General features: G+C 62.1%; 1 protein-coding gene across 3 annotated transcripts in view; it reads right to left on the bottom strand.

The window, feature by feature from the left end:
• Positions 1-3522: 3522 nt before the first annotated feature.
• Positions 3523-11603, bottom strand: part of LOC144220329 (actin-binding LIM protein 2-like) — an 87758-nt gene continuing 79677 nt past the window's right edge. For 2 of the 3 annotated variants that reach the window (XR_013331695.1, XR_013331694.1), the window contains one exon: positions 5165-5253. Coding sequence is in view for 1 of the 3 variants with exons in the window: in XM_077750514.1 (XP_077606640.1) it covers positions 5140-5253 (114 nt within the window). In the remaining 2 variants the exon portion in view is untranslated. Of the gene's footprint in view, positions 5254-11603 lie in introns of all 3 variants that reach the window. The other variant, XM_077750514.1, reaches the window with a different exon arrangement.

The following is an 11603-nucleotide window of genomic DNA, read 5'->3' as shown; positions in this document are numbered from 1 at the left end:
CACACCTGTGGGGAGAACATCCGTACCCTTCTCCCTCCCCCGGCCCGGCGCCTCCAACCTCTTCTCCACAGGACAGCTCAGGGCAAGGGAAGAGGGGCAGACGGGGCGCCTGGGGGCTCGGTGCGTTCAGCATCTGACTTCAGCTCAGGTCACGATCTTGTGGTTCATGAGTTCGAGCCCCGCGTCAGGCTCTGCGCTGACAGCCCGGAGCCTGGAGCCTGTTTCGGATTCTGTGTCTCCCTCTCTCTCTGCCCCTCCCCCGCTTATACTCTGTCTCTCTCTCCCTCAAAATAAAGAAACATTAAAAATTTAAAAAAACAAACAAAGGAAGAGGGCCAGAGACAGCGCTCTAAGAGCAAACCTCAGAATTCCTTCCCTGGGAAAAGCACACGTTTTGGTCTGGGAAGGCACTGGAAGGGAAGGTTAGGGGCAGCTCTAGGCCACAGGCGGGTGGGCTGAGGGTGAGACCTGCACTGCTCCGGGCAAGACCTCACCGGCAGGTGCATTTGGGGGACCCAGGGGAGGGGGCGAGCCAGTGCCCCAGAAGCTGACCTCTCGACTGAGCTCTTGATTGTAAGGCAGTTGCCCCTCAGCCGAGCTGGGGTCTGGGGGAAGTCACGGCCAGTCAGCATTGAAAGAGACGACCACAGAGATGGATGGACTTACCCCCGTCCCCCCGCCCACCGAAGAATGGGAGATACCTCCCCGCTGCCTGTTGTGCTGTGGGGCTCTCTTGAGCCGGAGTCCGGAGAGTGACCATAAACCCCAACCGAAAGGCTGTTCTTTTATCTACTTGTCTAGGCCAGAAAAACATTTTGGAGGCACGTGAAAGACCACCGAGCTCTGAGTGCAGAGAAGGTAAGAAACCACTGAGGCGGGTGAGAATGACCGGCTACTGGGCAGGACAGACCGTGGGCCCGCCCCTCCCCCAGCTCAGGGCCAATGTGTGAATTTGTGAGGAACACAGTTCAGTCCACAGTACATTTCCTCCTCTTTTTTAAATTAAATGTTTATTTAGTTTTGAAAGACAGCGTGCCTGTGAGTGGAGGAGCCTAAGAGGGCTCTGAGTTGTCAGCACAGAGCCCAATGCGGGGCTTGAACTCACAAACCCTGAGATCATGACCTGACCCGAAATCAAGAGTCGGATGCTTAACTGACGGAGCCGGCCAGGCGTGCCAGTACATTTCCTCCTCTCTGAGGTCGGGGACAGTGTCTTTTTCATCTCTGTCTTCTCATTCCCAGCTCAGTGAATATTTGCCAAGGAACTAGGTTATCTGGACGGAAGGAAGAGTGACAACAGTTGGCGGAGGGGCGTCATCTCATGGAAGTCTCTGCGGAGAAGATAGCATCTCAGCCGGGTATTGAAGGATGAATAGGAGTTTGCTAGTTGGGGCATTGCAGGCAGAGGAAAGGGCCTTTGCAAAAGGCACTGTGTTTGGGAGGGAGGGAGAAGGGGAGGCTTGAGAAACAAGGGTAAGTGGGGAGGAGGGAGGAAGAATCTGTGGAGGGAGCTGGTGGCCAGGGGGTGCCCGCGAAGGAGGCAGGGAACGGGCCCCGGGGGCCCCCCAGTAAGATACCCAGGCAGGGGAGGGTACGGGCAGGCGTGTGCTCCAGACAGACTGCCGTGGGCTCTTGAGACGGGATGGGCCAGAGGGGATGATGTAGAGAGACGTTCAGGGAGCAGAGGCAGGAAGCGCCGTCAGCAGGCAGGGCTGCTCCGTGGAACTTTGGGGAACGTCGTCCAGATGAGGAACGCTCCCTGGACCTCATGACTCAGACGGAAGAAAAGGGCGCCTCTGTTAGTCAGGAAGCCGAGTTCCGCGATAGCCCGGCAGCCTCTGGCGGCCACTAGGGAGACACTGATCTCCTTGCTGGTTAAGCTCTTCCGAAGTGTGCTCACCGGGGATGCGCCCCTCCCGGGGGGGCTGTGCCAGGTCCCAGAGCCCCCAGCACAAGTGGGCCACCTCTCCGGACACCAGGGTCCCTTCCACCAGGAAGGTGGGGGCCGGGGAGGGGGACACGAGGGGCTGGGCACCGGTTCTGCGATGATCCTTACGTAGGAGGCGGGCTTCCACTCTGGAGGGCAGCCCGGGAACTAAGAAGGACCTCCCGGGGCAAGCACAGTGCCCAGATGGGCTCCAGCCTCCCTATCAAATAGCCCAGCGAAACTCCGGGGCCACAGAGCCTTATTGTAGAACTGTCAGCCCACCTGGCTTCACAGGTAGCAGAGGGAAGGGGTCAATAAACAGACAGAGGCAGGTGTGCAGACCCTGAACCCCAGCACGGGCCGGTGCGGATTTCCTAAAGGGCCGCCGAGGGGGCCTGTCCGACGTGGGAACTTCCGAGCTGAGCAGAGCCCAGGAGGGAGAGAAGGGCCTTGCCTCGGGCCGGGGGCCTGCTGTGTCCATCCAGGGAGGGGTGAGCGTCGCCTCGGCGTGGTCAGGGCGACCACGTGCCCCAGTCTGCCGGGGACTGGCCAGGCGCACGCCAGCGTTCCATGGGCGCCAGTGAGGGAGCCACCTTCCACCCCGCACGGGCCTCTGGTGGGAACGATTCTGTGACCACACTTACCAAGATGGGCTGACTGTGTACATGGAGACCAGCTTTTAGGGGGAAAACCTGAGGGGTGCAGAAGCCCTAAGCCCCATAAGATGGGGCCCCTGGGCGATGAAGAGGCCGTGAAGGCAGGGCCCTCACCAGGGACTGTGCCCTTATGGGAAGGTGAGGCAGATAAAAAAGGTGATCTCTGGCCACCAAGTGAGGACACAAGCAAGAGGCAATAAGGCGGGGAGCGAGCTCTCACCGTGCAATCACGGTGGCTCCTGGATCTGGGACCTCCAGACTCTACCCCTGTGAGAAGTAAGTGTGTGGGTGGTTGTTGAAGCTTTTGTATACAGAGTAGCAGTATACTGACTCTGGGCGGTCAGTCTTCTGAACAAAGTAGAGGTGAGGAGACGTTTAATCCCAGAACAGCGTTGGTAGTGGGGGGGGGAGGGGCAGACCTGCCGGGCCCTCCTTCCCTTCCTGAGCCGTGTGCTCCAGCCTTAACCAGCTATGGAAGTTTCCAGAACCTGGGAGCTATCTCCACCTCGCTGTGTCTGTTCCTGCTGTTCCCTCAGCCTGGAATGCCCTTCCCTTCACTGGCCTCTGGGAACGCTTCCTCATCTGTTGAGCTGTTTGGGAAGCACTTTCTCAGGGAGCCTCTGCTGACCTCTTGGTATATGGAGGGGGGGGCTCTAGAGGGTCAGTCTTGTCTCTGCTGGTTGGTCTCCCCAGCCCGACAGGGCCAGGCGTCAGCCCCACACCCCTCTTTATCACTGGTGTCTGGTGCCAGCTGGCAAGTGCTTCTGACTTGCTGCCCTGCGAAAGGGGTGTCCTCTGGCGCCCCCACGCAGATGGGGGGTCCCGCCCCTAGACGCCCCGCCCTGCCCTGTGCCCGTCCACGGCCAATGCTCTCAGCAGACGGACTCCCCAGGCGCCAGCCCGCGCCGTTAGAAATGACACACGTGTATGAGAAGTGGCTTTGACCTTCACAAGTTAGGATACACCGACCTTTATTTTTCCAGGCTCCCCTGGGAGCTGACACGACATTGCACTAATGAGAAAACGGGGGTTTCCAGTTGCTCGGGCTCAGACTGCTAAATGGAAGGAAGCGCATTAAGTGCTACAAACTCCCCGTCCCTGGCCAGGCCGGGCGGGGGAGGAGCCGGTGCGCGACGCGGGGTGCGCAGCGAGGCTGGCAGGATCTGGGGAACGCTGACTCACAGACGGGGCGGCCAGGACACACAGAAAGACACTGCTCCACAGGGTACAGGGAAGACAGACTTTGGTGACACCTTCCTACTGAGTCGTCAACCTCTCAACCCACTCTGCGAGCCACCCAGCAGGCACCGGCCCGTTACCAGGCGCGGACGCCTTTCCGCTGGGGGCCCTCTGCCCGGCTCGGGGGTCAGAAAAGGGGGGTGTTCCCCTCCTCCTTCCCCAGCGGCCGCTGCCCATCCCCGGACCTCGCACGCACCAGGCTGAGGTGGGCACCACCGGCCATGTCACAAAAGGCCACACCAAGAGCTACGATGGGTACTAGTCTGGGCGCGTGGAAACCCTTTGTTCCGGGGCTTTGGCCATCGGGGGAGAATGTTCTCCCTCCCGGATGCGGAAAATAACGGCCAGGCAAGCAGCGGTGGCTACATGTCACGCAAACTCACAAACAGCGTTACGTGGCCGAGGGCCGCCCTTAAGGGCACCTGTGCGGCAGGGGAAGAGGAAGAAAAGCAGAAAGAAAACGGACGAGGAGCCGCGAGCGCTGGGGGTGCCGGGGAAGCGGGACCACACAGGTCCCAAGAGCGGGCAGTGAGGCTGGCGGCGCCCCCTTCCGCGGGACCGTGCGCTGAAACTCTATATACGTCATCTCATCTTTAAGTAGGCTATGCTCTTTAATAAAATAAAAACTTCTGTGTTACTTTAAAGATATCGTTGAGGCATCTGGGGATGGTTCGGAAGAAAACTGCGGTGTGTGGAGGCCCCGGCAGAAGGTACCCTGTCTGGTAGACGGTCGTCCCTAAAAACAGACTCGTCACACACGGCTGCAAAAATCATGCACCCCACGCTTCGCTTCGGGCAGCCCTGGGCGCTCCGCACCGTGCTCCCTGGCCGGGCCTGTCTGTGCGCAGGGCTGAGCCTCCCCAGGGCTGAGCGAGTCGGGGAGGGGGGTGCGGAGCAGGCGGCCACACACCTGTGATTGTGTTGCGTCAGCGTCTGCCACTGACGGACCTTCCCGAACCCCAAGTCCCGGGCACCTCTGTGCCCTCCCCCCTACCAGGGCCTATCACGGGGGCTGGGGCACCTCACAGGGGTCAGGAAGGGGGGGCGCACGGTGTTCCTCGAGCCCCTGGAGCATCTTTGCAGCGCCTCCGCGAGGCCAGGCAACAGCGGGTTACAGGAGAGCGCGAAGCAGGGCGCCTGGGCTCGGGGCTGGGGCAGGAGCGCCGCTGGCAGAAACGCGGGGCCTCCTCCTGCCCCAGCCCCCCCTCCCCGGGGGCCCACCGCCCGCCCCCAGGGACACAGAGAAGCCAGGGCCAGGCGCGGGAGGAGGGGTTCTGCGGTCGCGCCGGCTGTCCCGCGCTCTGCCGCTGGCGGCCGTCAAAACAGCAGGGCTTTTTTCTTGAGGTCATTCCTCTTCCAGAGGGCCAGGCGGTCGAACTCTTCCACGCTCATCCCAAACACTTCCTGGAAGTCCTCGGGCGACAGGTGCCTCTGCAAACAGNGGTCTCCCTTCCAGGTCCCCCATGCCCTCCGCGTCCCTGCCGTCCCCACTCGGCAGTGCACGTGAGCAAGTGCAGAGAAAGAGACGTGGGCACGGGCCCCACTCTGCACACCCGTGTTCATGGCGGTGTGATTCACCGAGGCCAAAACATGGAAACGACCCAACGGAGGCACAAATGCATCCACAAAACGTGGTGCAGGCACATGGGGGGTGTCGTTCGGCCATAAGTGGTCATGGAGTCCTGACTCGCGGGGCAACACAAAGCAGACACACAGCAGGCATGTCCTGTGTGGCTGCAGTGCTGGGGGGCATCCAGAACAGGCAGGGACCAGGGACAGGCACGCGGGTGNNNNGGTGGTTTCCAAATGTTCCAGAACCAGGTCAGGTGGTGGCCGCACAACTCGGTGAAGCTACTAAGTACCACTGATTGTGTACCTCAAAGTGGTTACAATGGGGCATTTTATGTGACTTACCCAATTCTTGCCCCAAATGCATTTTCCTTGACTCTGACACTAAACTACTCGTGCTAAAGGTTGTGATGAGCAGGGGCGCCTGGGGGGCTCAGTTGGTTAAGCGTCTGACTTTGGCTCAGGTCCGGATCTCACGGTTCGTGGGTTCGAGCCCCGTGTTGGGCTCTGTGCTGACAGCTCAGAGCCTGGAGCCTGTTTCCGATTCTGTGTCTCCCTCTCTCTCTGCCCCTCCCCTGCTCACGCTGTCTCTCTCTTTATCTCAAAAATAAATTAAAAACATTTAAAAAGTTGAGAAAAAAAAAGGTTGTGATGATCCCAAGAGGCGTGGATGTGAGGATGTCGGGTCCTCTGTGGAAAGTACACACGTCAGCCATCACCAGTCACGGCTTCACAGAGATCACGGCGTCGTGTGGCGGGGGTGGGGGGGGCTTGCAGGCCGGATGCCACCACGGTCCACGAGACGGGGCTCAGGACACCGTCCGTCTTGTGCTGGGCACAGGAGGCCCTCCTCGTCGGGTCCAGGCCCGGAGTACTCAGGGCGCGTGCACGTGTGTGCACACATGTACACACACACACACAGACCCGCACACACACAGACACGCACAGAGATGCACACACAGAGACACAGACACCCCATCAAGCGAAGTCTCTGGCAGGAGGACGCCGGCAGCTGCCCGCTGCGATCTTGAACTTGCAGAGTGGAAGGGTCCTGCCAGAAACGCCAGAACTGAACCGTCCGCGCGGCGTGGGCCCGGCGTGCCCAGGAGCCCACGGCCGGCCCACGGGGACACAGAGCTGTCATCGGCCGACAGCACCCCCATTCCATCAGATGGGGACACGGGAGGCCAGGCCAGAGGCACTGGCACGCCTCTCAGCACCCGCGGGCTGCCGGGTTCCTGGCCCCGGGGGCAGCGGGCTGGGCGGTGACGGGCGCACGGGAACGGGGATCGCTCAGAGCCCCAGGCCGGTGTCGGGCAGGCGTCCGCCTTCTCAGCCGTCCTCAGCGGACGGAGCACGGGGAGGCCTGGGACGACTGGACAGGTGCCCGAAGGTGGTCCCGCAGAGCAGGAAGGGATCCCAAGGGTGAGGTGTTCGAGGGCCCTTCTGGGGGGGCCACGTAGGGGATATGCAGGGCGGGGGAGAGGCTGGGAAGGTGGGGAGCGCGGTGCTGAGGGCCGAATGTGCGCCCCGTGCCCCTACACCCCCCAAGCCAGGGCACGGGGGACAGCGGCGGAGCCTGGGGACACTTGAGGAGCCATCGACGCCTGACGGCGGGTCCCAGGCAGCTCACCTTCACTCTCGGCACCAGGATGCCCGGGGAACTGAGTGAGGAAAGCTGCACAGAAGCCCACGTCCCGTGGCCACGGAAACACCCACCCTCAGGACCCGTGCACTGGGGCCCCGTGGTGGAGCAGCAGCAGCAGAGGGCAGGGCGGGGGAGGGAGGAGTCGGGGAGGAGCCTGCCCACAGGCCACCTGTCCCCAGCGCCAGCCCACCTAGGGGTGGGTTGGGGTGAGCCCAGGGCCAGTGCTCTCAACCTCCATGACACGGGGTCCTACATTCCTGCTGCATCGGGGGCAGGGAGGCAGGGAGGGGTTAGGGGAGAGTGGAGGGGAGGCTACAAGGGGTCCCAGCTGAGTTCGCAGCCCCTCAGGCCTTGGCAACCCCCCGGGGTGCTTGTCAGAGCTGAGAACTGCCTACCCGGGTGGGCTCAGTGGCCCGGGGCCCGGGAGCCTGTGTTTGTCACCTGCCTCCCAGAGTCTGGGACCATTCGGGGTAAGGGAAAGCCCTAGAGGCTGCCAGGCACCCCGACCTCATCTGCAGGGCGAGAACAGAACTTGGCTCCCTGAGGACTCGGGAGGGCCGGGCAAGGGTCAGATGACGACTGCCTCGATGAGCCTCCCTGCACTGCCGGCCAGGCCAGGAGCTGAGGGCTGCTGCTCAAGCTGGCAGACCAGAGAAACTCGCTCAAGGCCATGCGGCAGGCTCGGGCAGCTCCTTCACCCTGTGCCCCTCAGCAGGCTGGACAGGAGGGGTACAGCTGACCCCCTGGCCCGAGCCGTCTTCCTGACCCTGGGCCCATTTCCTTGGCCCCGGCTCCTGAAGGGTCCCCAGAAGGCGGGCGGCCTGACCTCCAGGTGCCGGCCAAGGTCAGGCACTGCCCAGCGCCTTCCTGAGCCGGCAGGAAGGAAGCCCAGGGCGAGGTGCCTTTGGGGAGGCGTGGGCTGGCCTCACTCGGGCTCAGCCTCACTCCCGGGGTGCCCCGGCCTCCCCAGGAAGTGCCCCTGAGGAGGGGGCTATTTTTGCAGCGGCAAGGGACCCTATATGCTTTGCTGGGGGTCTTGCCTACATACGACCCCCCCCACACACACACCGGGCAGGGCCATGAAAGACCTCCAGCCCAGGATCCAGACACAGCAGGATTCCCACCCCGGCTCCACCCCTGCCCGGCGGTGCTGAGTGACTCGACCTCAGTTATGATTCTGTAAAATGGGAATAAGCACATCTGTGCCTTCACGCACTCTCTCGCTCTTGGCAGGTCAGCCTCTCCTCATGTGCCCAGGCAGCTCCCGCTCACTCCTCACACCTGACCTTGCATCTCGGCTCCTCCAGGAAGCCCCTCCTGACTGCACCCTCACCACAGGCTCCCAGAGCCCTCAGGCCTCCCTGCGGGGTGTAAAGACGAGCACCACCCCCAGGTTCAAGGGCGCTATCGTGATGTCACTGAGTGCAGAGCTGGGCAGAGAGGCCCAGGGGAACACGGCCCTGGGACGCTCCTGCTGCACAGGTGCGGTTGGTGTTCGTAACCTCGAGAGCGTGAGCGATCGAAAATGCAATAAAGGAGGTAGGAAGGGCCGAGTTTTGAGTACTTAGTACCTTTGCTTTACATATAATGTATTTCATCCCCAGTTGACTTGGTTCTCAGCAGTGGCTGGGTTTAACGCCCAGCGTGCAAAGTTTCTGAAAATTTAGCAGGAGGAGCCGCCTGGCAGCCACTGAGTGGCCTGTCCTGTGGTTCCCTGGGTAACGGCCACGCCGGGCAGGGGCGAGGACTCCTACGCCTGTGCCCGGGGCCCAGCGCGGGGCCTTCGCCGACACCAGGGGGCTGCAGGATTGCGGGCGGCGGGTGTGTGGAGGCTGAGCTCAGTGTCTGCTCTGGGCCTGTCCTTCATTCACTGGCAGGTGGGGGGCGGGGACAGCTGCTGGGATGCAGATATAAACCTGGCCAGGCCACCCTCACCCCACAGAGATCTCTCACCAGTGGGGAGGCAGCTCGGAGAGCAGTCTGTCCCTGCGGGGGCCACGGCACACTGGAACTCGGAACTCCGCCCAGGGGCCCAGGGCTCTTCCCCAGGAGCCAGAGTGGCGCCCCCCATGGCCTGGCAAGGCCCCCCATGGCCCTGAGGCCTGGCCCCCCGCACCACCCCTTCGGGGCAGAGATCCCCCACATTTTCTGGGTCACAGACCTCGAGTGACATCGGTGAGGCGGCCCCTCCCAGCCGGAACACGGCACTCATACACTCTTGGCGTCGGGCCAGGGAGCTCCGCGGACACCCTGAGGCCCAGGTAGGGGCCCCAGTTGGGAACATGAACCCCACAATGCTCCTGCACGGACTGAGGGCCACCGGCTGTGGTGAGGGCCTTCACCACATCTGCTGCCGACCTCACACCTTGATAGTCTCATCTAATTGCCTCAGGAAACCCAGGCTCAGAGAGGTCACGTGCCTCACCCAAGGTCACACAGCCAGGAAGCCACAGGGCTGGGCCCAAGAGCCTGGGAGCCTGGAGCTTGGAGCCTGGCCTGGCAGCCCAGCCATGCTGCCTCTGCTCCAGCAGGGTGGGGTTACCCCATCCCCCCCAGCAGGGCACTTCCAGCAGCCCCTCACTTTTCCAGGCCCAGCTGTGCCCCTGGGAGGGGCCTGGCTGATCCTCACCTGCTCCTTCCGCCTCACCCCCCAGGCGCCAGGCCCTGCACCCCTGCACGGGTGTGGGCTGACCTGGTGAGGTTCAAGCCCCAGGCTGGCACGGGCTGCCATGCCTGGGCCAGAGAGGGGGGTGGCTTTTCTCTGAAGGACTGGGTTCCACGGTGCAATATGTTTCTTTAACTAGGCTTCACAGCACAGAGCCCCATGCGGGGCTTGAACTCACGACCCTGAGATCAAGACCGGAGCTGAGATCAAGAGTCGGATGTTTAACTGACTGAGCCCCCCAGGGGCCTCTCACAGTGCAGGTCTGCTCAGTCACATGCTTAGCCCCCAAGAAGAGGGGGCCCTACTGCAGAGGGGGGTCCGCTTAGGGGGACCTACACTCTGAGGTTTCAGCCCCTTAGCCGGAAGCCCATTCTAGTAGCCTCATCGTATCGGGGCACTATGGCCATCACGAGGTCCCTATTGTAACATCATCGTCACCATCGTCACGAATCACCGTCGCGATGACATCACCATCATGACATCACCACTGTAATGACATCATTGCAACATCGTCATGACATCATCGTCACTGTGACATCACCGTCACTGTGACATCACCATCGCTGTGACATGGTCATCATCAGGACAATGGCTGCCATGTGGGGACTGCCACACTGGTCTCAAGGTCCTGCGTCACCATCTCTGTGTCCTTGCCCATCTCTCCCACCACCGCTTTGCTCCACGGGGGGTCCTTTGCCACCTTAGGGCTTCAACCCTCCTCAGGCTATACTCCCAGCTCAAATGTCCCCTCCTCCAGGCTGCCCTCCTGGGCCGCCTAGCTAATCAGGCCCCTGCTGACCTTGTCACTACTGACCTTGTGTGGCCTCCAGCTCCATGAGGGCGGGCGTGGCCTGTCTGTCCAGCCTGGTCCCCCTGGTCCCTCACCCTCCTCCAGAGACGATCTGTGTGGGCCACGCACACCCTGAACCGAACTCTGTGTTCTCACGTCCTTGTCATACTACCCCCCAGCTTCCTCTCCACCCCACTCCCCTCTGCCGCTCCCTCCTCCCTCCCCATCCTCCATCCCTGCTCCAAGGACTGGACCCGGGAGGCCCTGAAGTCCTAGATTCCGGTGCAGCCCCCTCAGACGCACCACCCACGAGCTCTTGCCAGCGGATTCTCACCAGACCGGTTGGATGGCTTTAAACAAAGGACAGATTCTTAACACAGGGTCCTTTTTCAGACAAGCACTCCCTCTTGGGCTCTTACTGTTGGAGCAAAGTAAGGTGTGCATTTAGCCTCAAGGGCCGGGGGAGGCAGTCAAGAAACCACAAGACTCCGTTGCAAGGACCCGCTCCTTCCCCCTCCCCATGCCCTCCCCCCCAGCAGACCTGAGTGCTTGCAGCTCCTGGGGGTGTTGAGTCAGGACGACCCTCCAGTGACTCACCGGCCCCTGGCCAGACAAGAAGCCAGGCGCGGGGCCCAGCTGCTGGGCCGAACACTGACCTCGGGGCTGCTATGAAGACATCTGTAGATGTGGTTCGCACCCACAAGCGGGAGACTTGAAAACAATTAGCCTCGGTAACAGAGGGGCCTCACGCAAGCTGTTGCAGGGCTTAGGAGCAAAACCTGAGGCTTCCCGGAGGAGTTGAGCCCCAGCGCATCGAGCCCCACATGGGTCTCCAGGCTGCCCTACGCCGGCCCACACAGCCGGTGAGTCAGTTCCCGCAGAGGCGCCCCCGTCTGCGTCTGGCCGGCTGCTCACCCCTTTATCTCCCACCGCCTCGGTCTCTCCGGAGGACCTGGGCCGATACGCCGTCCTGCCTACGGAGCAGATGGTCCCTGGAAGTGCGCTGGGGCATGGAAGGCAGGCCCGCGATTCATCTTCCAGTCTGGGACCCCGGGACGCGGCCCAGGGCAGCAGCCTGAATCCCAGCTCCGCAGGCCTGTCACCACGGC

This window comes from Crocuta crocuta, unplaced genomic scaffold (genome assembly GCF_008692635.1).
Source record: "Crocuta crocuta isolate KB4526 unplaced genomic scaffold, BGI_CrCroc_1.0 scaffold179, whole genome shotgun sequence".
Classification (NCBI taxonomy): Eukaryota; Metazoa; Chordata; class Mammalia; order Carnivora; family Hyaenidae; genus Crocuta; species Crocuta crocuta.
Note: the sequence above shows the minus strand (reverse complement) of the source record. Positions and strands in the feature narration are given on the sequence as shown.